At 39.2% G+C, this 27,289-nt stretch overlaps 3 protein-coding genes across 10 annotated transcripts in view; 2 read left to right on the top strand and 1 right to left on the bottom strand.

The window, feature by feature from the left end:
* Positions 1 to 7,261, top strand: part of cry3b (cryptochrome circadian regulator 3b) — a 44,513-nt gene extending 37,252 nt beyond the window's left edge. Inside the window, exons 13-15 of one of the 4 annotated variants that reach the window (XM_088640238.1) lie at positions 186 to 281; positions 1,074 to 1,207; positions 2,293 to 7,261. In XM_088640238.1, the coding sequence (XP_088496364.1) occupies positions 186 to 281; positions 1,074 to 1,207; positions 2,293 to 2,331 (269 nt within the window). In that variant the 3' untranslated portion in view covers positions 2,332 to 7,261. Of the gene's footprint in view, positions 1 to 185; positions 282 to 1,073; positions 1,208 to 2,289 lie in introns of all 4 variants that reach the window. The other 3 variants (XM_088640240.1, XM_088640237.1, XM_088640239.1) reach the window with 3 other exon arrangements.
* Positions 7,262 to 9,432: 2,171 nt separating this feature from the next.
* LOC148658719 (26S proteasome non-ATPase regulatory subunit 13-like) lies at positions 9,433 to 26,163 on the top strand. Of its 5 annotated transcripts, none has more exons than XM_088640244.1 (14): positions 9,433 to 9,526; positions 17,027 to 17,139; positions 17,772 to 17,850; positions 18,704 to 18,738; positions 18,891 to 18,946; positions 19,236 to 19,279; positions 20,710 to 20,796; positions 21,235 to 21,406; positions 21,898 to 21,977; positions 22,252 to 22,376; positions 24,378 to 24,444; positions 24,690 to 24,770; positions 25,104 to 25,220; positions 25,816 to 26,163. In XM_088640244.1, the coding sequence occupies exons 2-14, from the start codon at positions 17,036 to 17,038 to the stop codon at positions 25,909 to 25,911; spliced, it is 1,143 nt and encodes a 380-aa protein (XP_088496370.1). In that variant the 5' UTR covers positions 9,433 to 9,526; positions 17,027 to 17,035; the 3' UTR covers positions 25,912 to 26,163. The 5 variants fall into 5 exon arrangements, with proteins under 5 accessions (XP_088496370.1, XP_088496369.1, XP_088496367.1 ...); XM_088640243.1 differs by having other exon boundaries at positions 9,456 to 9,526; positions 17,019 to 17,139; XM_088640241.1 differs by lacking the exon at positions 9,433 to 9,526 and adding an exon at positions 15,831 to 16,340.
* LOC148658720 (transmembrane protein 263) lies at positions 11,686 to 15,652 on the bottom strand. Its single transcript, XM_088640247.1, has 3 exons — positions 15,213 to 15,652; positions 13,024 to 13,102; positions 11,686 to 12,714 (listed from the first exon to the last, which is right to left on the bottom strand). Exons 1-3 carry the CDS (start codon positions 15,219 to 15,221, stop codon positions 12,428 to 12,430), a joined length of 375 nt encoding a protein of 124 aa, XP_088496373.1. The 5' UTR covers positions 15,222 to 15,652; the 3' UTR covers positions 11,686 to 12,427.
* Positions 26,164 to 27,289: the final 1,126 nt, after the last annotated feature.

The following is a 27,289-nucleotide window of genomic DNA, read 5'->3' on the forward strand; positions in this document are numbered from 1 at the left end:
TTATTGAAACGGGCGGTAGTGAAGGAAGTTACTTATGATACAGAGTGGACATACTGCAGTACAGAGTTTATGCTGCAGCTGTTGACTGGAAGTGTAAACCCAGGATCAGGTGCTGAAGCTGAGGGCAGCAGAGCTAAGCAGCTCTTTCCAGTGGGACTCACAGTTTGGCTTTTTTTTTTATATAGGCTACCACACAGTTTCTGAGCCTGGCCAGGGCAGTACCAGTCACCGCTTGTACCAGTCCAGCGGGTCCCATGAGTTTGCTGTGCCCCAGCACCCAGGTATGACCTTCTGCTTGCCCGAAGGAAAATTCAAATTCTGTTTCAGGTTGGCTCTCATAAGCTCTTCCACCAATGTAAGAATCAGCTGCCTCGTTTTTCAAAATGTTCAGATAACCTGAGAATGAACATTTATCTTCTACATTCTCTTGTTAAACCTGCTCATGTTACAGTTCTGCAGGGTGGCTTCCCCCCCCCAGCTCCAGGCTCCTTGGGTTGATTACTGATTACTGAGGTAGATGCCCCACTGGCTCAATGGACTGGGTGCCTGTCCCTTCCAGGGTTTGATCCCTGGAAGAGATCCCAGGGTTTGAGGAAGGGAGTAGCTCATTTGGAGAAGAGTATGGATGGCATACATAGACTGCACTACCTTGTGGGAAAAGGGGAGCAAAGCTGACTCTGGAGCAAAAGGGTTTGAAACTTGTGCCTTGAAAATAGCATTGTAGACGTGCACATCTCTGATATCAAGCAGATGTTCCTTTGCTTCTCTGGCAGCAGGAGCTCCTGCTAAGATGCCTTTAATTTTGCTTTATTTTTAGGTTATTGTATTTTTGATATTGTATTGTAAGTGGGTGTGGGGGACACCTAGAATTGAGGTGTTCAGTAGTTAAGAGTGTGGTAACTACATACAGGGGGAAAAGCATACAAACCTGAAATAAATTTGGGGGAACAACCTCTGTGGCTGGGGCTTATTCCCTGAGCGTGGCCTTATAGTGGGTGGGTGCTTCGGCGCCAGTTTGTTGGCATAAGGCAAGGGCCGTACCCTCTCTGACGCTTGCATGGTTTGGTGAGCAGGTCGCTGGGCACACGGCGGCGCCGGGGGCGGGAGCAGTGCGCCGGGAAAGCGGGAGCGAGAGACTGAGCGCGACACGGCGGGTGACGAGGAGGCCCGCTCCTCCGCGCTCAAGGTACAGCGCCAGTGTAACGAGGTCAGTCCGCCCCCCCACCGGGGGACAGGAGCCACCCGCTCCGTACCGGGCAGAGCGCGGGGCGTGGGGTTGGTGTGGTGGGGGGGCTGGGGGAGGCGGGAGCTCGCTGCATTGCGCTGCTGCTGCCCCCTCGGGGTGCCTCACCTGTACAGGCCTCCAGAAAAAACAGCCTTCGCTTCAGCCACCTCCTTTGTTGGCATCCAGATACCGTAGCCTCCTGTTTCCAAGGAAGACCATAGCAACGATGTGTAGAATTTCACTTTCGCCTCAGAATTTCGAAACTGAAGGGAGGAAGGCAGCAGGTAGAAGTCCACAGCTGTGTAATGTTAAAGAAATGAGGCAGTAGGGCAAAAGTCTAAAGCACGGTGTGTTGAGTGTAATTGCTTAAGAAGAAGGCTACCCTACTGACCTGCTGACAGCTCAGAATTGCTCCTTGTTTACCAGACGGGTCACGTGGGCTGAATGGTCTCCTCCCATTTTGTAATCTTTGTTCTTGGAAGGCAGAGTCCTTGTGTCAAACACCATTAACAATCATGAATGAATTGAAAGAAGCTGAAAGTTTGTCTTGAGTATGGAGACCATATTAAGGTACAAGGTACAAAATGCTTCTTTGAGGCTGTTAATTTCTTCATTGTAAAGGCAAATGCTCAGAAGAAAAAAAGTTGTTCAAGATTATTGGGCTTTTCTTTGTGTTACATATAAAACGTTCAAAAATATCTCAAGCTTCTCAGCGTCATGTTGTTGATAATGGGGGGGAAAAAAACCCAAAAAGGGCAAAATCACACTGATTTTTCTGGTCAGAAAAACATTTAATGCACAAAGTATCAGTTTCTTGCCAGGAAGTGGCAAGTTTCCTGTTAATCTGTCTTTGCTGGAAAAACTGTGAATAGAAATGTCAAAAGCACCTTTTACATGCTGAAGATTTTATCATCAAGTGCTTTGTAGGTTAAATTGCATTCTGTGGACAATTAGATTGAGGTGTGGGTTGTGAATTGGGGAGACATATGAAGCACAAACCTAAAATAACAGAAATGCTGGTGGTGGTGATCGGTTTTCTAACAAGTCTGTTTTTTGTCTTTCAGAAGAGTGAAGATCTGCAGGATGTGAACATGGCGTCTTACTGAGTTTCATCCCCTGATCAGCTAAACCTGGAAAAAATGAAAAAAAAAACTTTTGTATATTTGTCTTATTTTTCAAGAAAAAAAAGAATGTCGCAGATAGTATTTAATATTCTGTACACTTTTGTAACAAAACAAATCTTTTTATTTCTCTGTGAAAACCTTGCTGTCAGAGACCTCTCAGGTCAGGAAACACTTTTTGTTTTGGTTGTTTTGGAAACCCATGGATTCAAAGGTGAAAAGCTGTGACTTAGCTCTTCATTGATTCTATTTTTTTTTTACAAAATACAATAAGTTTCTTGTGAAGCAGTGCCAGCAGTTAATGAGACCTCAGTAGACTGGCCCAAGACAGAGTAGAACTGTGAAGTCCTGTGTGTTATTTTTATAGCGGGGTCGAAGCAGGAATCAAGAGTTTTCAAGGGAATCCAATGACAAACATGCAGAACATGTGTGCACCCTTCTTTCACTTGTGTCTATTTTGAATTGCATTTTTTAAGACGGTTCTTACACAGTGGTATGAGCATGATTTCATAATTGACCAGCTGAGATTCATAGTTTATAGTTTAGGCGTCGGAGGGGAATGTGCATTGCGATAATGAGTAGGACAGGGTTCGAAATGGTGAGAAGAGCCTCAGGCTGAAACCAGAGGAGGTGCTAAAGCCAGCAGGCCAGCAGCTAGAGGCCTGAAATGACAACCTCGGCGTTAAATATTTTTTTTGACCAGGAAATGGACTTTAATGTGATGGATACTTTTGTGAGATGGTCCTTCAATTTAGTGAAGATTAGGGGATCTTGAAAGGGGAAATTGATCGAAGTATAACCGCAGGCAGTTTTTCTCGCCAGAAACTATACAAGCCATCGTATATCACATGATTACAATAAGCCCCCGTTCGTACGAGACATTGCGCTTCTGAAAGATGTACAACTGTATTGGCGTTGTTCTTTTAGAAAACTGTTGCGTTCCTAACCAGTGAAGCTCCATACAAAAACAATCAAATGAATAAAAAGGTTGTGTAAGAAGAATACACTTTCATTGCTGGCATTAAAACTGTAGGATGGTGGTAAGCGTCAAAGTAGAAAAATCTACAGGTAGAGTGGTCATACAGAAGTTGAAAGGCAGTTGGTTTGCTATGCTGGTGCTGCCATCCAGCTGTCATTTTGTTTGGCTGAGGCCTGGTGCATGTGACTATCTTGCAGGAGCTTGGTTTGTGCTGTCTTACTACTTGATTAAGGCTCTTATGTACTGTATGAGCAAGTTAGTTAATGTTAGGTTTGTTGTTTGTTTTCTAATTTATTTATTTATTTTTTGTTAGTACAACGGGATTTGGGTTGCTTGAGTTGTGTTCAGCCACCAAAAACCCACACAGGACCTGCTGTCACCATTACCATAGCTATGATTTACATGCCGGGACTCAGAATCAGGAGGCAAGTGCTTGCACCAAAACTCAAAATTCAGCAGCACGTTTGCAGGGGTACGTGCCAGATGAAGGATGAAGTGGCTTTCCAGTGTTATTGTCAAGGCTTCTTCATCAGTGTTCTTAATCGTCAAAGCAGAACAGAGCAGCTGAAAGGCAAATCTTCAAGCACCAGCAAAACTTGTCTATGTGGCCTGCTGATTGCAGGGGGTCTGAAATAGCTAGTCTGAGGTATTGAAAGAAAACTCTATATCACTGCACAATTATGTATAGAGAGCAGGAAAGCTGAGTCAATTAAAGGTAGGAACCACCCTCTGAACTGATTTTCTTCACAAAACATGCTGTACAAACTAACTAAAATTTAGGCAATAACCTAAATTGGTCCCACAATTGCTGTTCCGGGAGGCAGTTCATTTCTATAGGGTACTGGGGAGAAGGGAGGAAAGGGCACAAGAAAATGCAGAGATGCGTTTTGTTTTCTGCAGTCAGCTAGTGGGATAGCTGTATTAACCAGAAACTGAGATGGGGAGGTTATTGCTGATGTCCCTCCATTTGTATGAAAACTGAAGTAGTTTGCATTGCAAACTGAGCTATGGACTTGAAGCAGATTAAGAATTTAAGAGCTACTTGGAATATTGTACTGTATGTCTTCTGACATTTTTTAAAATAAGATGGAGAATGTGACTGCCCCTAAGGGGTCATTTTCTATTTTTAAATTTGTCAAAAGGTCATGAATACAGTTGTGTAAATACATATGCAGTAATCTTTATTTTTTGAGGTTATCAAGTATAGGCTTTTTGTAGGATTAGTTTACTCTTAAGATGCCTCTCTACGGAGTACAGATGTCCCCACAGGAGCTCTGCCAGAGACTTAAAGAAAGATGTGAGGCTCTGATCAAACATTTACCTCACAGGAACATTACTGATTTATAAGCTCCCCGATTTTTCCACCCAGTGGAAAACTATATACATAACTAACTGCTTTATCTTCTGCCTTTTGCAGTGGATAAAGAAGTAATTTCAGGGTTCTTTTAAGAAGTCTCTTCACACATGGAGTAGTGTAATTTGAACATTTTTTGTTTTCCCTGTGTTGAAGGTGTTACTGGGCCCTTGTTCTTTTCTGCAGCTTTTTTTATTGTAGAGAACTTTTGAAGAATATCTTTCTTCACTGTTGTAAGATGAAAAATACCAAGAGATTTATACTATAAATTACATTAAGAGCTATGTAATATAGAAAAAAAAAAACAAATTGAAATGTAGCTGTATGATCAAGGGATCATGGCAAAAGTAAAATTGTTAGCACAGCAAAGCCATGAAAAAACACAGCCAGAAGGACACTGATGCAGAGAAAATGGGAAATTGGTAAATGTGAGAACCATATTCAAGTTCATAAAAGCTCTGTATGGAAATGTCATTATGTTGTATGTCTTTAAATTGTCTTACTGTCTGGACAGTAGATTAGTATATGTTTTAAAAAATTAGTCTGTGTGTTCTATTTTAAGAAAAACATTTCATGTTGTGAAGGAAGTCACTTTTCACCTTTTGTTTCCAGAGAGATAAAAGCAGCTTTTTATAAGCAACAAAAAATTTGAAATGAAAGTTAACTTGCACCAGTGTCACTGTAACACATTATTTAAAAACTGGGAAATTAAAGTGAATTATTTTATAATAAAAATAAAAGTACCAAAAATGTTTTCAGCAACTAAGAAAAAAACAACAAAAACTGTCCAATCTGGAAGAACAAGCTTTTAAAAAAATAAGTTGCTTTCCATAGCACAAGTGTGGTGCTCTGTTTTTGTTGCCCTTGACGACAAAAAATTCTCTAATTTGAAATGCTCCCCATTTTTATTTATTTTTTGCTCACAAGTGGTATTATTGAGCAACATTCAGTCTTTTATACAGTCTATACATTATATAAGAGAGATCACTTTATTAGCCATATACAATTTCTTGCATTAGGAATTTGTCTCTTCGCATACATCAGCTTGCTCTCCATGAGAGACACAGGCACACAGACAGGGAGAGAGCCCAGGGTCAGCCATTTATGCGGCGCCGCTGGAGCAGCTGGGGTTAAGGGCCTTGCTCAGGGGCCCAACAGAGTAGGATTCCTCTGCCCGATTTGAACCAGCAACCTTCCAGCCACAGGCGCAGATCCTTAGCCACAGTGCCACCGCTCCGCCTGGTATTGATGTAGGTCATCATACCTTAATTTTTTTTTAATTGCCAGTTGTTACTGTGGTGGTATAATATTGGTGACCTAGCATGGTGTTGATAATAAAGATCCAGTCTTTTTTAGCCTACCTGAACTTCCTGCATGAGTTGGACTTATGAGGGTTTATTTCTAAAAAAAATTCCCCAAGCTTCTAAAACACTGCATTCTTATACAAGTATTTACTTTTTGTTCCATGACGCAACATAAATTTGAGTATAAAGTCTGGCTTGCACTATGGTCCAGCTCTGAAAAGTTTTTTAAATAAAAATTAGCATATCAACTTTATTCCATGCAGTGAAAAAGTAAGGTTCCTTCATTTCTCCTTTAATTCATTATTCATCTATACATTAGTGAGAAAAATTAAATTTGCATGAAGTTATCTTTAATTTTTAGTTCTAAGAGTATATAGTTCATACAAGACACTACTGTATGTAGCGAAAATGATATAAGCCAGCCAGACATACAGGTGTAAACATAAAATCTGCACACTTCTCCTTTTGCTTTGATCTTCTCCAAAGCCACCTCTTGGACGATAGGAACATGAACAGATCAAGTATGCATGAACATCTGATCTGAAATAATAAACATTATTTCAAATACTGAAGTTTAAATCACAGCTTCTGAGAAAAGGTATTCTGATTTCTTGATGAAATTTTGTTTTCAGAGTATAGCCCTTAGTAAAGATAACAATAGTCATCATCAGGACAAAGGTGGCATAATGATTCCGTTTTGTGTTTTGTTTTTAAGATTTAATTTTCACAGTATTTCTTCAGAGGGCTGGAAAGGACTGAGCTTGAAGACATTTCTTGCTTTGGGCAGGCATACGTTCATGTCCTAAGGGGTGGTCATGTTGGTGGAAATACAAGCTCTGATAACGGAGTTCAAAATTGACCACAAGGCAAATTCTGCATTGTGAGGAGGGAAGAGTGTGCTATTCTTCATCTTCAACTGTATGTGCGTGGGAAGATTTAGGACAGGATGGTGTGTAACAAGTGAGACATGCAAGGTAGACAGTCACGGTAGAATGTTTCTGTGTCGTACTTCGTAGAGATACTGTATATACATCTGCTTGTGTTATTGAGACTGTACCTCATTAATGTAGATGTTTCTTCTTAATTTCCAGAAATAAAAAATCTGAGCTTTTTTTCTTGATTTTATTTTCACTTCTTCCATTTCCAGAAGAAGCACAATAAAAACAAGAAATTATTCTACTGTGTAAATAAGACATGATTCTCTGCCCTAGACTGTACTTTTGTCATACTATTGCTTAATCAGGTTGATGACACCAAAATAAAATTGTTGTAACAGCTGATATGTTTTATTCCTTTATTTTGTAATTCATTAGGTGCCCAATTTTATTTGTAGATTATAACAAGACATGTTCATATATTCTGATATAGTCCAGACTTTCATCACCTAAAATAATATGGGGGCATCAGTAATTTCTGTTAAAGAATTACTGGTCTATTGACACCTTTTCTGGCTGGTAAAGAGTAAAAATGCATTTTTAATTCAGTGTGGATATTTTCTCATCATGCTATTCCACCCTTCAGATAAATTATACGACTACTCAACTGCCTCTAGCTTCCCTGCCTGTGTGAATTGGATGACCAATTAAAGACGTTATCGGCCAAACAACTAATGAGGTGTGTCACATCACCTGTCAGGACGTGTTGGCTGAAAGGTCAAGTTTGAGAATCAAAGATAAACAACTTAAAAACATTAGTGACAGCTAGGGCTCTTCATAAAAAAGACATTACAGAAAGCAAGATCTGCAATATCATTTCATCTGCAGTCAGTGCACAGCGAGGGTATTGTATTTAATAAATTGATAGTAATACAATAGTAGTAGAATAGTTTAATTAAAAGCAGTAATTTGTTGTCTGTGTATTAATTTGGGTTTTTGTACTAGATTTTGATAGAATCGTTGCTCTATTAATGATGAAAGTGAATGAAACCGTAAAGATATTTGGTATCTTATTTGTGCAATAGGCAGCAGAACTGAATAGTCCTGGTGTAACCAGTGTAGGTTAGCAGATGCATAGAAACGCTATGTGAGCAAAACACACACATCGTAATCTGTGGATTTGATTTCAGGCATCTTCCATGTCAGTACTGGCTAGGTCCAACATTACTCAGATGCTGAGAGATGGTTACAGGGTGGTATAAATTGTTTAATTTATGAAGCTGTTTTTTCTCTGCACTTTCTATGAGCAAAAACAAAGTTACAGTGTATATATGATAACCTTTATCATTTCTTAAAAACCTGGGTTCCTGGTTGCATGGTTGAAATGGCTTTTAGACCAAGTAATCCAGAGATAACTCTTAATGCATCCAGTCTAATGATCTGACTGCGACCACAGCCACAAGTTTGGCTAGTTTGAGTCGACCTGTGTCTTGGTGCACAAAAGTGACCCCTTGTGACAACTTTGAGCATAACATTGTCAGTGATGGGGTTACTGAGTGGCTAAACTCTTAAAAAGCACACAAAGCTCAGACTGAAGATTATTATTAAAATGTATTGTATTTCTATAGCACTTTTCATCCTTATTTAAAGTGCTTATAGGTGGGGGCCCACTTCACGACTTTGTGACTAAAGCACAGCACCTACCTCGGTGACCTGTGACAGAGATTAGTGAACCACCTGCCCCATTACACAGCAGGTAGAGAAATTAGAAATTGCTTCACAAAATGAATTATGAGGGACCTTTAGGGAGATTAGATTGTACATGCCCAGAAGCTGTGACTGAATGAGACTCAGTTCAAAGTCTCATCTGAGGTTCAAAGTGACACCTTCTACAGCAGTGAATCTCAGTCCTGATCCTAAGGGAGCTTTATGTCAGCTGATTTTCATTTTAAATGGGTCCTTAATCACCAGTGCTAATGTATGCCTGTAAATTATATGGTTGTTTATTCAGAATTTTTTTTTCAGAAATACCCTTACTATAAAGTACATTATTGCCAAAAACATCAGCTAAAAAAAATCTCCTTTCTTTTAAACTAAAAGGCTCTTAGTAGGTGATTGTCAGATGAAGAAAGCTGCGAATGACAATTATGCATTAAACACTCCCACAATTAGTGTTTTGTGTAATTCCTATATATTTCAGCTAAGTCTTGTTTAAGGAGGAGTTCAGATTTATTGGAATTGGCACAGAACTGATACCAGTTGCTATTCACGTACAGATTAAGAACAGATAAAAATGATGGCAAGCATTTTTCACTCTTATGCAGTGTGAAATCTTCAAAAAGTCTTTAAAAATGTTTACTACACTTGCAATCCTTCCACATTCCTGTTGGAGGCACTGTTGCATGCAGCAGGGTACCAAATTCTGAGAACCCACCAAGTTTAGTTTTTAGTTCAGTCCCCAGTTTGTGTTGCTGAACAGAATTGTGGGCAATGTAGTCTTTTTCAGCCACTGGATGCAGGATGTTCATTTAGAGAAACCCTCTCCAGAACTACAACTCACAGAGTGCTTCTCTGCACAAAACAGCATTTATAACTCCACGCCAAACAGGTATTCAACCCCCCCAAAAGAAAGAGCCTTGGGATGAGGAGCTGCAGAGTGAACATCTAGGTATGTATCCTTCTGGGTTTTTTTAAGTGCTGTCTTCTTAAAGCAATATTTACAGCTGTGTGAGGCAACAGTAGCTCAAAGGTAGCTTTTTGCTGAGAAAGCTATTGATTTCTTTTAAAATGAAATTATTCCTCTGGCTCTACAAAAGCGCTGTGTCAGCGAGGCTGAGAAAGAAGGATGGCTGCTCACAGGGATGAATCTGCACGCATTTCAAATACCAACATAAAACACAGCAGTGTGTGTACAGTATACAGTATACGTTCCTGAGGCTGTGCACTTCATAGTTAAGTCAGTGGGGAAAACAGTCCTAGTTAAAATGCCTGTAGAAGGGGAAATTATAAGCATGGGTCGTTTTTGGAATATAGTCTGACTTATTTTAAAGTGGATTGCATAGAGTTACAGCAGGGTCATCTCCTAGCTTCTGTGCCTTACAGATACAGTTGTATTTTTCTCACTTACCATTAAAGCTTTAAAGGGAGCCTGCAGTGAAGCCTCTGTGAAGCGCACTGCACTAGAATCCTAGACTGAGCCCATGATTTAGATTCTTTTTCCACATGGTTGGAAATTATTTCTCCTTGTCTGCGCCAGCAATGCCAACCCCTGCAGAGGCACGAGGTTGTACTTTTATCAGGCAGCTGGAATGAGACTCCAGGACACCCTCCCGTACAAACGCTCACTCTTTTGTGGCCAGTTGTCTTGCCCTGTCATCACTCCTGATCGGGGGATTAATCACAGTCTTTCCACCGCCGAGCGCCAGACCTGGTGGGAGACACTGTGCCAGCTTACAACAGCGCATTCTGAGGTGCACTGCTGCAGCTGAAGATTCTTAACCAGCCCTTATTAGACTGCATGGCTTGTCCTTCCACTATGTTAACGGGCAATACTTAAAGCAGGGAAAGTACATTGTGACTCTAGGGTCACAATCAAGCATGTCTTATGAAGATTTTGATAAATGTATCAAGTCAGTTTATTCCTGTGAATTTGTTCATGGTTTGTTGTGATGTATAGTGTCCATATTCTGTTTCCAATTATTGATGACTGAATTTACTAATCCTCTCTTCATTTAAGGGTTCTGAATTGAGATGTGATAGCTATTAAGATAAGTGTGTTTAACCTTTTTCACTGGAGCACTACAAAAATATTGCTTGCCCAACAATGCTTAAATGAAACTTTTAGTTTTAATGTACTCTTGGGGGGGCAGTTAGAATTATATTAGCATTACTGGGTGGTCATTGTGGCTGCAGTTATTCATTCCAACACATTTATTCTTTTCCAATAAATATCCTTAATGCCAACATCTTTTCATTATTAGCTCAATTAAACTAATTAAAATGACCTGCAGACACATCAGATCTCTGGGACCAAGATCTGACAACCACAGATTAGATAACAGTTGCTTAGACCTGCAGGGTCCAAACCTGATCCTAGAAGGCTGGTGTGTTTGCAGGCTTTCTAGCTCTTTTCAAAACCCCAACATGTGAAGAGCTGTGACAAATTCATGAGTCCCCACTGAGCCAATAAACGAGTTAATTTAGGTCAGTGGTCCCCAATTCGGGTACTAGGGACCCACATAGCTGCTGATTTCCACTGCAGAGGAAGTCTTAAATGATTCCTTAATTGAACCAACAAATTGCTTGATTAGAACTGTTTATCCTCAAATGTTAAGTTAGCCTGTATGGACTTTGTACTGTATGTTCTCCCCATGTTTGCACGGGTGGGACAGCACCTTTAAAATGAGCATCTCAAAGCACTTGCAGGTGAATTGGCATCAGGGAAAACTGGCCCTACTTTGAGTGTGTGTGTCTGTGTCCTTCTACCCTACAATTTTCTGGCATGTCCAGGGAGTACCCTGCCTTTTGCCCGCTGCTTGCCTGGACAAGCTAGAAGAATTAGAAAGAAGCATTAAATTACATTAAAGCGTTAAATTAAGATGTGTTAAATTACTTACGAAGCACTCTAGTTAAAAAGCAAACTCCTTCAGGTTTAGGAACTGCAAACAAATAGTTCAAATCAAACCTATTACTGTATGTCCATTAAGGGTTTAATTATTTGAGTGGTCGGGTGGGGAAAAAAACAATATACTGATTATATGCAGGATCTCAGAAAAAAATGAAGTATGAATCTCAATCCCCTACCCAAAATGAAATCAACAAGCACAATTTTCTTCAAACATAATTCTTTATTATATTGACAGTAAACAAATGTTCACACAACTGTTTTAAACCTCCAGTATACACAATTGAAGATGGCTTTGCTTAAACAGTGTGCTCCTGCTGGAGACACGCAACATACAGTCTTTTCTGCATTCTGATAGTATATCAAAGGACACTTGCTACCAATGAAACCCGCGGACAACACATACTCAACAAAATGGCAGTCTGTAAGTAAATGAAAACTAAACAACTTAACACTGAGATGCAGTCTTTAAATAGAAAAAAATGAACAAAAAACAGAGACAACAGTAAAGTGTTAGCCCTTCGCAACCTTCAAATATATATATTTTTTCTCTCTCAGAAATTAATTTTAAAACCCAATACATGTTTAGTACACCACTCACTGATGTGCAACCACTGGCACCAGGTGGTGATGAAGGTCCTTTGCCCAACTTAAAACCCACACATCTGTGATTGAGCCTCGTTCACATCTCTAGAGAGGATGATAAACTGGTGCATTGCTTGTGCTTCTGAATTCCCAGTACATCCAAGCCTGGAGTGACTGTACCGTAAAACAATTTCAGTCTCATTCCCACAATCATCCTAACACTGGAAAAACACAAAAAAGAAAACTAAATGACACTATCCTATACATGCTCAAAAGAAACAGTTTACCTTCTATCTGTATTAATGTCGCAATGTCTTCAGTCTTTAAGGTAATGCTCTTTGGTGTCCAGATTTTTGTTCTTCACTCTGCTTTGTCTTTCCTCTTGCTTGTGAACGGTACTTTGCTGGCCACTGTTGAACCCACTGTGGACACGCCCCCGGCCACAGCAGACACGCCCCCCTTCACAAGGCCAACGCCCACTGCAGGTGCGGAGGTGACTGCCGATTTGGTGATCTCCAGGCCCTTCCCCCCCAGCCATGCCACGCCTCCCACTGTGGCACCCACGACGCCCTTGGTGGCGCTAAAAAGCCCGCCGGTGACTCTCCATATCATCCCTGGCTGTGGGGCTTGGTGCCCCTTCTCATCATCTACACAGAAACAATCACACAATATGAGCCTACACATTTGACTTCCAGATCTTACATCTTCTCTTCACTGATCTTATAATGAATAGGGATGTCTTTTTCCGCAAAGTCATTATACTAATATAACATGGATATTAAAATATTTTATGTAAAAAACAGGAAAATCAAGTTTTCACTGTATGTAAAGCTAGCAAGCACCACAGGGCGCTCTTAATTACTACCTAATACCTAGGGATCATCTTGCATAAGAGCATAACAGAAAATGTACCAACAAACAAGGTGAAATTAACAAATAAAGGCACATTTTCTTACCTCCCACAGGTTCGTTAGCAATGTACTCTGTGATGCTATCCTCATAGCTGGGTCCCCGCTGGGTCTCTGAGCTCACAATCTAACAAAAAAATAAAGAGCCACAATCACAATGAGGGACGATCCTGTTAAATTACAGACACAGTATTTTTAAGGTACTGAGGCCCTTTTTCCCCCCCAATATAGCAATGTCTTGGAGACAGGAAATTTCAGTTCACATTGAATTAGATGACTGAAGAAAACAAGTGGAGGCCTTCCAGCTTATCTGGTCAATAAGCAGCTTCCATGTCCACATCCCCAAATTGTCCGAAATAGCCACACACCAAGCATAAGAAAAATAATGAGTCAATGGAATCTACCTCTAGCCTTCAATACAATACAACAATGAAACAGCAGGTGCATTCATTCCTATTCCTGGAAAGCTGCTGTGACTGTAGGCTTTCAAGGTCTGTTTAGAATTCCTGCACCTGAAGACCCAAGGGAAGCTATTAGATCAGTCCAATTAAGCCAATAACGAGCCGGTGCTGGTTTAGAATCCTAGCCTTCAAGGAACAGGACTGGAGATCCCTGGACTACTGGAATTCTTTTCTTATGAGACAGCAGCCAGTCTCCTGGACCTGGAAGGTGTCTCTACAGGTTTCCATTCCACCCAGAAGGGCTCTTAACATCCAAAATGAATTACTGATTTCACTGGACCAGTTTGCTAGCTTTCCCCAGCTCTCTTGGAGCTGGTGTTTTCAACAGACGCCAGGCCTCCAAGTCCAGAATAGGGGACCCCTGATCTGAGACCTTCAATGACTCCAATGCAGGACTGTGTGCAAAATGTTGGCAGTGAGGAAGAGAGAGGGCAGTTTGTTTCAATCTTAAAACATTATCTCACATTTTCAGCAATTATTCCTTGTGTTTGAGAACATTGTATTTTTAACATCAGTCTGACGGTCCTACATTCTCTTAAAATTATATAGCATTTTCTTTGAATACTGTAAACTCTTGTAGAGTGGCTGAAGTTATACGTATCTTCTGCTTTGTTCGTCGTTCACTGCTATTGAGGCTGTGCTTAACTGAGCTTCTGTCTCAGGCTATTTTTAACTGGTGTATTCTGGTGTTTTCTAACTGCTCTGCGCTTGTGCTCGGTCTCCATAGAAATAAGTTAAAGCGCAGCCCTCTTTCTGTTCATCCCAGGAGGCGCATTTCCGACGAGAAAAGATATCTGGGATGAAAATGGAGATTGTGTAAGGCAGACGTCAATTGCAGGCTGGCGTCGTTAATGCAATTGCAATGTTTTGCTAAAAAGTTCACTTCTTGGCGCAAATTTTGCATTGCGATTGTGCAACCTATAGCGAGTGAAACTTGGCACTCTTAATTGAACTACTGTGCAATTTAAAAGTAATAGTGTTATGTACCATGTTTAATTAAACCATTGCTTCAGCTGCACTGCAAAATCCACGTTTACACATTTTTTATTCGAATTTTTGGTTGCGTTTTTATGGTGTACCCTATAAGTCCCGTTTAGCACACGAAAACGCGAAGCTGCCCAGCCAATGTAGATACATTTATAAACAACATACCCAACAAAAACTCTATACACTAAAATCCAACATTGGGAATATTCAATATAGTGAACATATTTACTAACGTAAAGAGCATTTTATCAGTGCTGAAAATGCTTTGTCACAGAAATTTAATCTTTATATCGATAAATTACTGCCGAGTGATTCGTGGCGGCGATGTACAAAAAATATCCTGGCTAAACCGGTTCAGAGCTGCCCTTTTTTTTAAGAGACAGCAAAACTTTGTGAGAGCGATACAGTACATCATCATTAAGCAGAATATGAGCTGTGACAAATGGCATTTAAACACTGCTGTCATTCTGGAATCTAGATTGTTCCTCGTAACTCCAGGAAGATCAGTCTTTAATCCCGGTGAAAAAGAACTGCTGTGATAATTAGAATGCGAACGTCGTGCTCCCCTCTTGGTAAAAAGCTTCGAGATTTTATTGCTACTATGACTAAAATCGAAATGTACAATGGCTGTAAATCCAGCTCCTTGCAGAGCAATGCCTTACATGAGCAAACAAAGTAAACTACATACTGTAGATCTCGTTAATAAAACCCGACCACGCGTCACACCATTAACTTAGTGCAGTAGTGCTAACCATTTTTAAACGAAGTAGGTGATCAAGCAACCCCTACCTTTACCATTGTTCCCAGAAATTTCACGATGCCTTCTCTCCCAACTCCTTAGTATCGCTGGCAGATCCGCTAGGACGCTTCGCAGACAGATGTGTTACGTGTAACAACAGTCCCAGGTGAATCCCGCTGGCAATTTAAACCCAGCAGGGCTCGGGTACAGACAAACGCGATAAAGCCCTTTATGTATATTTAAGAAAACAGCAGTAAAACAAAAGCGTTCAACTCCAGCAAAACAGTTTCATTCGCATTTGCGCTAGTATAAATGTGCCAGTGGACGCCTGCAACTCCGATTGCGCCTAAGTTTATAGTTTTTAGCCCCGTTTCTGCCAACGTGGCGCTGCTGCTCCGATTCTTCTCTCCGGATCTTGCGTCACCTGGAGCAGTTTTTTTGGCAGCGGCGATGAGCACAGCTTCGCAGTTTTGTTTTTTTCCAAAAAATGATCCCGTATTCCACCCCAACTCCGACATGCGTCATTCTAATTCATCCAAAAATAATCCTGTACCTAACCAGTCAATGTTGCTACTGGCAACATGTTTTGATTATTATCCTTTAAACTAACACGCACAAGATGAGTTCTGATTAACGATCAATATTGTTAAACCAAGATATTTCCTTTCCAAGAAATCATCATGCACTAGAGCATATTAGTCCTTTCAAATGTATAACGATAGTAAGCTTTCAAAATGCAATAGCAGTTGAATCCCCTTGTATTTTGTTAACCGTGTTCCCCTTTACAACGCCTAAATTGTATTGCTGTCTTCCAAAACGGAGGTTTATTCAAATAATGACACTGGAATTTAAGGATCCTAAAACTATAAATGTGTACAATTGTCAAATCTAAACCAGTTTTATAAAAACGTGTCCGGTAATAGCACGCGAAGTTTATTAAAATTGAGTGATACCTCACACTCAGTCCCGTACGAGAACATTTTAATAATTTGACAATTTTTCTATTTTTTTTCTTTTAATACAAGCAAAAACTATTCTGCATTTTAAAGTTTTTCAGCCCTTACATCCTATTTAAACGAAGCCCCGCTCCCATGTGTCATCGCGGTAAAACAGCTAGGCGGGTAGTTCCACCGTTCAGCACCAGGGGGAGATTTCTTCGGGTGGAGCAACGTGTAATGGTAAAGTGTTTTTTTCTCTTAAAACACGTAAATGAATCGGTGTTTAGAAGTGATTATTTTGAGGAGGTGGCGTATCTTGCGAGATTTACCGCTGTGTTTTATAGAAACAAGAAAATAAATACCTAGGCTTGCTTATTCTGATTAGCTTCAGGGGGTTACAGTATATTTTAATTGTACGTGCACTTTTCAGACGATTTGTACTTACCGTAGAGAAAACCGGGCCGATGTTCCCGTCTGTACACTTGAGCTGTTAAACGCGAAAAACAGACAAAAAATAACGGAATTACGATCACAATCAAAGACCGGAAGTAACCTAAAGTAAAAATAAATAACTAATAATATGTAAAGACAACTTATGTATTTTACCGAGTACCTTTACCTCACGAGTTCAAATCAGTTTTTTGTAACCGTTTCGTAGCCCGCAGCTCAGGTGAAACGCTGCCACCTACAGTATATATAGTACAGTACACAGTAAATACTAATACATTAAGTTAGGCCTAAACAGCACTTTCACGGCAAGTGCGATATTGTACAATATTTTTTTCAATGTCCAAGATATTCAGTCACAATTGTGTCTGGATCTCTATAATTCAGACACAAGCAAACAAGTAGAGGTCGAAGCTGAGTCAATATAGTAGTCATAAACACCAGTTGTTTTCTCTTCTCTTTTTTTGCAAGCTGTGTAGGCTGTGGCCATGTCTGGGAAGGATGTTACTGGTTACCTTCAGCAGCAGCAGGAGGAATTCGGAAATACTGAAGGCGAAAGATGGAAGAAACTGGAAACTATGTACAATAAGAAGTAAGAATCTCAACTGAAACAATATCTTTGTGTTTACTGGTTTGTAGTTAATTTCTGTTGCCCTGTACAATGGTAGTCATTCACGTTGAAAGTTGTCATAAATACATCAGTGCTGAATAAAATGGAGAAAAAAATCACCATGTATATCGATTTTCTCGTACAGCAAAGAATTCCAACAACTGTTTCCAAATGTGTACTAGCTCTTTGCAAAAGATGTTATTTCAGTGGCGCTTGTAGTTAGTATTTATGTTAATGTTTCCCACATCTCGTTGGTCTAGCAAGCACTGTTTTTCAGTCAATATATTTATATTCCTGAAAATGACATGCACATATCATCTGTCAACAGTAGCTTGCGTTAGTTTATTGCTCACCTTGTCTACATTAGCCGAAATGATCAAAGTGGGACAGAAGCACGAAAAAGATGAAATGATGTTGGACCAATTGTTAATGTTGGACAGGGAAAGAAAAGAGAGGAAGTGAAAGAAGGAGAAAAAGGACAGAATTTAAGAGTGCTAAACACTACACCATTGTGGGTGAGCTCTTGGACTTTTAGGTATCAGTACAGCCAATACTGTTTCCAAGAACTTGAGTACAACAGTCCTATATTAAAAACTCTTATTTCTTTTTCACAGATTTTGGCATCAGCTCACTATGGAATTGCTAGATTTTGTTCAGAGTCCAGCATTCGCCACTGGTGACAGGATCATCAAGGTATCAAAATGTATTTTACATAATGGTAATCAGGTCACAGTCGAGCCCCAATCACTACCAATACTGGACAGCTAATTCACACTTTGTTCCACTATAATACTAGGGTTGTTCTGACATGCTTGTCTACCATGAACCTAAAGAGACACTTGACAAACATTTGGTGGTGGAGAGATATGAATAATTGTGCCAGTTACTGGATATTAGATGTGAGATACCCACGTTGATCACTTTTCTCTTATTGTCCAACTACAACAGCTCAGTTACGAAGTCAGAGCTTGGACCATTGTGCAGACCTTTTAATGGGTGTGCAAACCAAACCATGAGGAAGATGTTTCTTGGACAAAGAGAACACCCCTCAGTAGATATTTATGATAATTTCCAGCATAGCATCCACTGTGTTCCCAATGTATAAATAATTGCGTTTTTGTTGCACTTTTCATTCCAATGGATGTCAAAGTTCTTCACGTATGGAAGGGGCACACCATCATCCACCACTGTAGTACAGCCCCCAACTGGCTAGTAACTCGATTAAGTTTTTTTATAACAAATGGATATATTCATATGTACAGTTCTTGACAGAAATAGGCATTCTTTGTTTGAAGTGGTTATTCCCTAAATTATTTGCCAAAGCTTTGCAAATTAAATTATAATCCAACACGTTTATGCTATTGAATATTTTTTTTAACTGGTTAGTAAATATTTCAGATGATTTGGTCTTAGCTAAGATGTGCTGACAAATAAATCTAATCTGTCTTGCCATTTATAATAGTTTACAATTGTGCTGTTCTGCCTTGAAACTGCATCCTTACAGTATTCATTTTCTAGTTTCTGAGTTTCCTTATTTCTCTTTCAGCTGTATGAGAATTTCGTTAGCGACTTTGAACACAGGTTAGAATTTTTATTCTCTTAATCAGTTGTTATATTCAGACAGTTATGAACTTCCTTCCCCATTGATCGTTGGTTTCCTAACAACAAAACAGCTTCTGTCTCTTTATTTACTTCTTCCTTCTTTTAATTTCCTCTTCTTTGGTTTATTCTAGAATCAATCCGCTGTCACTGGTAGAGATCATTTTGCTGGTGGTGCGTCAGATTTCTGGTAAATTCTAGCATTGTGCAAAATCGGGCCTTATAGGCATTTCTTTTTTATTTTTCTGCTTAATTAATGATCGCACTACAGGTAACTAAAACTCAAACTTAAACGTGTTTTAATGTCATCTGTAATTATTTTAATTTACTTATTCATTACTCTGTTTAGGATCCCATCAGCCTCAAGTTTGGCCTTATATAAATAGACTGTGTGTTTGTTTTTTATGTTGAAATAATTATGAAACACGTTGTGGCTCTAAGTAAAAGAACCTTATATTTATCTTTCTTTTGTAAAATAGAATCTGAAAATGCATTGGTTCTACTGGAAAAAACCAAAGAAAAGGTAAGATTTAAAATAAAAATCTTAATACAAAATGTTAGTCTTCCTGTATTTTTGTTCAGCAGATGTACAGACTCTCCCTGAAAAATATTCCAATGCAACAATACCAGTGCCTGCTTCTAGAAAGCCACTAGTTTTATAACACAATAATCACTAACACACTGCAGTAATTCAGACAAATTAACTCATTAGAAGCTTGGGGGAAACAAAAAACAGAAACTGTGGCTCTCCAGGAACAGGTTTTAAGTATGTCATAGTTCTAGTAACACAATCTTGGTGACATAATTTTAATAATACATCCTGATTCCTATGTAGAGCTTTTTCTGGACAGTCTACTCACAACACTTTATAGGCAATGGGGACTTTCCTCTATCAACCAACAATATGTATCACCCACCTTCATGATGCAATGGCAGCCACACATCAGCTATCAGTGGGGAGGAGAACAGAGTAATGAAGCCAATTCATAGATGGGAATTATTAGGAGGCCATGACTGGTAAAGGCCAGGGTAAGATTTGTCAAGGACACTGGTGTTACACCTGTACTCTTTTTGAGAGACGTCCTGGGATTTTTAATTACCACGGGAGTCAGGACCTCGGTTTTATGTCTTATCTGAAGGACGGCACCTATATTACAATATAGTGTCCCCAACACTATACTGGAGCATTATGACCCACATACATGGTGGGGTGAGTGCTCCCTGCTGGTCTACTAACACCTCTTCCAGCAGCAACCTAGCTTTCCCAAGAGGACTCCCATGCAAGTACTGGCCAGGCTCACATAGGCTTAGTGGGTTGTCAGTTTTGAGTTGCAGGGTGATATATTGTTAGCTTGTAGAATGTTGCATGCAAAGAGATTAAGCCAATAAAATGTATTTAACAGCCAAAGCCATCAAGAAATTGTGATAATATAGAATGGATAAATTATAAATAAGTAAAGATATTGGAATTTAAGGCAGCAATATGAAAAGCACGATTAAAGAATCTCTTGAAGTAAGTTACTGACATCTAGTGGCCAATATCGGAAAATCTTTTTATGACGCATGTTGCTTGAAGGTCATTTTAATCCTTGACAGTTGCATGATTTTAATTAGCACAGCAAGTCAACCCTCTTTTTAACCTCTATATCTAACCCAGATGTTTGCATTTTTAGTAAAAGTTTTAAAAAAAGTCTATAGTCAAGCTTAGAGACTCATCTGTCCAAACCTTATTCCAGTTTCTGTGGTGTTAAGTGTACTGTCCTAGATGGCACAGTTGTTCACTGGTGAGTTATCCCCAAACCTGATTAAAATTAAGGACTGCATTGTGTTTAATGGCACAATGTTATTAAATATTTCTAAAAGAATTATGTTTCTAATTTCCTTTCATGAGAATTAAACTCACTAAGAACCTATGACTGCAGTTTTTTTCACTAAAATCTCACTCTCTCATAGGTCAAAAATAACACTGAAGCTGTCATTCTGTGCTTCACAGCAATAGCAGCTATCAAGTTAAAAACCGGAGATCTGCCAGCAACCAAAGTAGGTGCAACAACTCCCATGTGTTATGTGTGACCCTGTCTTCTTGCTTACTTTAGCATATACATCAGGATTTTGGGTTTTAGTTTAGTTTAGTCAAGTGATTAATTTACTTATGTCAGTGTTCAATGAAATGTTTGTGCAAATGCTACAAAAAGATTCATTTTCTTGGTGAAAACATTGTACAGTAAATTTGTTGCAGTAATAACTGATAGTTTTTTTATGCTCAGTGCTGTATATATGCAATAATGTATAATAGTGTTGTATGTTGATTTAAGAAAATGTATATTAGTAATCATACATAAGGAAATAATATTAATGTAATTATATATTTGTGCTTCAATTGTTTTAATACCAATGGTATTGCATTCAGACTTTGCTAAGTGCAGGTACCGTAGTAGTAGTAAGATCTGCTTTGATTAAACTGTTTTTTTATATCAGAAAATCCTGAATGAAGTTGAGGAAATGTTGGATAAACTGCCTGGAGTCACCTCCCTTCACAGCCGTTTCTATGACACCTCCAGCAGTTACTACCAAGTCATGGGAGAACATGCTGCTTACTACAGAGAGGCCTTGCGCTACCTAGGCTGTATTGACCTACAGGAGCTTTCAGGTAAAATCTGTGAGCCTAGTTAAAGCCTGTGAATCAGCAGACTTCATGGGCTGCAGCGCTATTTGGTTTTCTGCCCATCAAACAAGTACTTTCCAGTTGCACTTGTGACTTTCAGCTGTGTATATCTAATTTTTTTTGTCAGATCAATTGAAAGACAGTTTAAGTGGTATTAAAGGGATACCTGCAAGTGGTTTTGAGACTCCGCTAAGACAATATTTAACATGTGACTTGATTGTGAGAATGGAAGTAAAATTTAAGTGCCGTGCACTGGGGGTATTTTCTATTCATGGTGAAATTTTGCTGCTCTTTTTCTACTTCCAAATTAAAACCAGATCTAATTATGAACCAAAACAAATACAACTGAATTTTAGCAAATGAGTTATAGAAAAAAAGTGTGAACATGGATGGTTGATCTCTACTCCCTACTTTGCAATGTTATTCCATATTTAGGTGAAAAATTCCTCTTTAATTTCCATGATCATGTTTTTCAGTGGATGCACAGCAACAGAAGGCCTTCACTCTTGGTCTGGCGGCACTTCTTGGCGATGGAGTATATAATTTTGGGGAACTGGTGAGGCTTGATTAGCTGCTTCAAGCTAGACACAGATACAGTTAATTACCAAGGTCAGAAATAGGGTAGAAAACAATAATTGATAACAGATAGTGCTGCTTTATGGCCACTGGAAGCTTTTTATAGAGTGGGCACTTCATTAAATATTGCCTTGGTTGTTATTTTGAAAGAGTTTTGAAAGTTGAGAACTTTAAGACGGCCGTAAAAAAGGCAGCCAGTAAGGCAAATATCAAATATGACCACATTCAAAGATAAAATTGTGCTGTTTTTTAAGCTGATGCACCCCATCTTGGAGTCACTACGGAGCGGGGATAAAAAGTGGCTCATTGACACACTGTACGCATTCAACAGTGGGAATGTGGAGGACTTCTGTGACCTTAAAAGCTTTTGGGGCAATCAGGTAGGATTGTATTTAAGTTAATAGCAAACATTGCGTAGCACTTAGAGCATCCTGATATGTTCAGTTGCCAAAAAGCCTCCAACCCATAACTCAAATTGTGTCTGAAAGACAGAAGCCGAGACAGATTTCAACTGCAGGTTTGGTAGGGACCTCTTTGTGGCATTTGTGTTGTAGATGCAAGTGAATGCCTTCGGCAAAGAGTGAAATGATGCTTGAACTCCTGTATATCGGTGGAAATAGTAGATATTTTGTGTAACATTCCGAGTCACCCTTTCCAGTAAAATTGACATGGTCTGCACAAAAGTGGTGGGACTGTCTGTCTGGCGAACTTAATTAAGCAGTTGCCTGTAAATCCTATAATCACCAATAAGAAAAAGAAACATGCTGACCAATGTCTTAAAAGAACATGGAAATCTTACCTTTAAGAAAAGGCCATTTGTTCCTATTGGTTATTTATCTGTTAGCATCTTAAATATCCAAGAGTCCTGTCTAGCTAGCTAATTTCTCGAATGACCTAAGGGAATCTGCTTCAACTATGTAGTTGGGCATGTATGCTGCTTCATTCCCTCATAATGTCTTGTGGGACAAACACAGGTGAAAGAGTATGTTTAAGGCAAAGAACTTTGTTCACTGTAAAATAACTAACTGGTGTTTACCACTAGATGTCAGTAGGTTGCAATATCCATACATTTTCTTACATCCATTCTCTTCATCCAATTCATGTGTCGGAGTCGGAGCCTATCCCAGCAACCAGTACATGCAAGGCAGGGTACACCCTGGACAAGATGCCAGTCCATCACAGGACACATATACCGACATGCACATACTCATACCAGGGGCCAGTTAACCTTCCAGTGTGCCACCATGCCACCTAAATTTCAAATCTCACCCATCTTATTTGCCTTCATTAAATGCAGTAAGTTTTATTAACAAAAAAATTAGAAAAAGAAAAAATAACTTAAGTTCTTCACTGAAGTCAAGTTGTATTCTTTATCATACACTGTATGCAAAACTAGTAAAGTTCCTAATCATATATTTATGAGTCTTCTTTATCAGCAGCCATATCACCCTGCAACTCACAACTGGCAACCCACTGAAGCTAAGCAGGTGTGAGCCTGGTCAGTACTTGGATGGGAGACCTCCTGGGAAAAACTAAGGTTGCTGCTGGAAGAGGTGTTAGTGGGGCCAGCAGGGGGTGCTCACCCTGTGGTCCATGTGGGTCCTAATGCCCCAGTATAGTGATGGGGACACTATACTGTAAACAGGCGCCGTCCTTCGGATGAGACGTAAAACCGAGGTCCTGACTCTCTGTGGTCATTAAAAATCCCAGGGCGCTTCTCGAAAAGAGTAGGGGTGTAACCCCGGTGTCCTGGCCAAATTTCCAATTGGCCCTTACCAATCATGGCCTCCTAATACTCCCCCTCTATGAATTGGCTACATTACTCTGCTCTCCTCCCCACTGATAGCTGATGTGTGGTGAGCGTTCTGGCGCACTATGGCTGCCGTCGCATCATCCAGGTGGATGCTGCACATTGGTGGTGGTGGAGGGGTCCCCATTACCTGTAAAGCGCTTTGAGTGGAGTGTCCAGAAAAGCGCTATATAAGTGTAAGCAATTATTATTATTATTATTATTATTATCAACTCCATCAATGAGACAATCCCATTTCCCTGCAGTTTCTATTTTAGTTTTGACTGACTCATTTAGGCTTTTTATATTTATAACCGTATTTGATAATTTCAATGATTGTTTACTTCATAGGAGCTCACTGTCTTCACAGGTAGGCAACTCCAGTCCTTAACTGATACAGTATGTTTAAATATTTTTTTTCACATCTTCAACCTTAATGGCTCAATTTCATCAGGTGGAAGTAATTTAACTAAATGTTTTCCAGGTATTAACTGAGTGTTAATTGAAAGGTACTGTACGTCTTAAACCTGCAGAACATGCCTATCCCTGTTCTACAGAATGATTACATTTCTCTGATTTGTTTTTCTTTTGGGAGACTGATCTGGCCTTGAATGAGAGCAAACTGATGGAAAAACTACAGCTGCTGTGCCTTATGGAGGTAATGGAAGACTTTGTTTTTTGAAAGTTTTTGCATGGTGAAAGGATTTAACAGAAGGTTATTAACAATATACTGTATAACTGTTTCATAATCTGTATGGTATTCCATAAATATTTTGGAGAAACGGCTTAACGACTGTCTTAAATTTCAAGGTAGACAGCACTAAGTAAGATATAGAAGTGCTGTAGTGACGTATAGGATTATAGTACGTCAATAGACAGTTAAAACACCTCTGTGCTCCCCAGATGGTATTTACCAGACCAGCTCATCACCGACAGATTACCTTCCAGGAAATTGCAAAGGAAACCAAGCTGCCCATCACTGAGGTGAGGCTGAAGAGACAGCGAGAGTCTTGAAAAAGGCCATGCTGTTATTTGCTGTTGTTGGTAACCTGTGAAAATCCAAGCACAGTCTGCAAAAATTATTCAGTGGTATCATGTTTCAAAGAAATATATTCTGCATCTATAAATGTATCTCCTTCCATGCCTAACTAAAAACCCAAGGAGAGGAGACCTTGGTGTAAGACATCACAAACATAGATATTACAGACAATATAATTAAGCCTATATACATGTCTCTTCAGGATAAGTGGTTTCTTCAGTGTCACTTCCTTTTGTTGATTTGGTTATGATGTCCCCTTGAACCATATGCCTCTGCAGGTCGAGCTCCTTGTAATGAAAGCCCTGTCTAATGGTCTAGTCAAGGGGAGTATTGATGAAGTTGACCGGAAAGTGCACCTCACTTGGGTTCAGCCTAGAGTAATGGATTTAAAACAGGTAAGTTGCCTAAAGAGACCTTACAAAGAAGAAAAAATACTCAATCATTAGAAGAATCATAATTTTCTGATTCAGAAGTTTTTTACATTTTCATGTTTTAATTTTTCAATTACTAAACATTGTGGATAAGAAAGAAACACCTTGTGGCACCATAAAGAAAATACAAATCTGGCACAAAAGTTATTTTTTCCTGTAGTGGAAAATGTCTCTTTTTGGTTTCCTCCTGTAAGTTTCTTTTGGGTAAGGGTTAGGGTCACTTGAAGCCATTTGAATTATTCATTTTGATACTAAGACAGTAGTTCCTATAATTCCCATAGTTAGGTATATGCATTGAATCATTTACCTTGTTAAAACAGTTATGCATGGAGATATCCTGGCATGCTTTCATCAGTTTTTGTGAAGGATTTTGTCTATTATTGCTCCCTGTTGTCTCATAAGCACATAAAAAAATTTGGAGTGCACTGGGTAATGTAGTATAAATTACACTCTCAAGAACAAGCTCATTGATGACATCACCACACGGCACTTCAGATCTGAAATTAATTTCACAAATATGTTTTGATCAAAGAGTGTTTTAAGGTGTTTCTGTCCTTAGATTTCTGAAATGAAGGACCGTCTAGAGAATTGGTGCGGGAGCATCAGGAAGACTTCTGTGCTGGTGGAGAACCATGCTCATGAAGTCCTTGGATAAGGGGTGATTGATCACAGATGTTTATGTTAGCAGTGTTCGGTGTTACCAGGAAATAATTAAGGGCTTTTCAGACATCAGTTTATACAGCTGAAGCAGATTAATGTATGTCCTGCTTTTTATTATTAAAGAATTAGATCCAAGCTCTGTCTTTCTGATTATTTGTTTGACGGTGTGCTCATTGTTCCCAGTGCTCCTTCTAAAGGTGTTTGAATTTAGAGTATGTTAAATAAAAACGGCAAGAAAACAACTGAATCTGTTGTGTTGGTTCTTCATTTCTACAGTGAATTTTTCATGGCTTCAAAGTTTAAATACTAATTTATACATTATTTGAATCCATTCGTTGCCCTGGGTTGTGCACTACATTCACATTTCCCACTTCAGCTGGCCAAGATAATTGTCGAGGCTGCAAGGTTCAACTTGAAGGTATGTTTTCAGATGTCAGTGTGAATCCCTCGTCTGACCATTAACACTACAGATTTCAATTGCAAATATTTTTGCATAACCTTGCTCCTGTAACTCAGATGAGGAGCATTATTCATAATTTATAGGGTCAATAATTTTCTATCTTATTTACTTTTACAGTTCCAAACATTATGACTGTCATAATACTGGTCAATTTCAAAAGAAAACAGAGTCTTGTGTGGTGTACCCGTGACTTCCACCTGGACATGATGGCCATTGACATTTTATAGGGTTTTGCTATACAGTAGTTATCACAATTCCACTTAATCTTTAAAGCTACATTAAGCTCTGAAAGGTGGGTTGTGTTTGTATGTAATCATTATTAGAGATATGATTGTCACAGTCATGCCCGCATAACATGAAAAAACAGTGAACTAATCTCTCTTTTTGTTATTGTGCCTTATCAGCAAAATTTTATTGTGACAGTGCCATGATATTGATACACTTTCACTATGACAAAACATGATGCCAGACTGCCGCCTTCTTAGATCGCCATCTTCTGTGTCAGTGTAAAAAAATTGGCTTTTCGGAAAACTTATAAGTATAATTACACATGCTGACACAGGTACCTACTCAAACTTCTAAGTATAGTTGGAATGAATGACGAGGAACAATATCAGTGTTTCACATTGTCTGCCTCGCTGAATCCTATGATTTTGTACTACATTGAAATGCTTCTTTTGTTACTTTTTCATTTGGTTAGAGAAGCTAGGCGTTAGAAAAATAGAGACCTGTGGAAGGCACGTATGAATAGAATCATTCAGAAATGATAAGCAAAATTCTTGAAGGCATGAGAATTTTTTTAAATTTCAGCAATTAAATATTTGTGAAACTGACTTTGGTTCTGGCAGCCTATGAAGGTTAATGGCTAAACCAGCCTGTGCTGTAGAATTACAGGCAGCATCTTTGCTTTTGT

The sequence above is a fragment of the Lepisosteus platostomus genome, chromosome 7 (assembly GCF_059453375.1).
Source record: "Lepisosteus platostomus isolate fLepPlt1 chromosome 7, fLepPlt1.hap1, whole genome shotgun sequence".
NCBI lineage: Eukaryota > Metazoa > Chordata > Actinopteri > Semionotiformes > Lepisosteidae > Lepisosteus > Lepisosteus platostomus.

Coding starts and splice junctions, on each gene's coding strand:
- LOC148658719 (XM_088640241.1), top strand. CDS start 16,254: ATGTGTCATCGCGGTAAAACAGCTAGGCGGGTAGTTCCACCGTTCAGC. Junction 17,140..17,771: donor GAAACTATGTACAATAAGAA/GTAAGAATCTCA, acceptor TCTTTTTCACAG/ATTTTGGCATCAGCTCACTA. Junction 20,797..21,234: donor GAGATCTGCCAGCAACCAAA/GTAGGTGCAACA, acceptor TTTTTATATCAG/AAAATCCTGAATGAAGTTGA.
- LOC148658720 (XM_088640247.1), bottom strand. Junction 12,715..13,023: donor TGCTAACGAACCTGTGGGAG/GTAAGAAAATGT, acceptor GTTTCTGTGTAG/ATGATGAGAAGGGGCACCAA.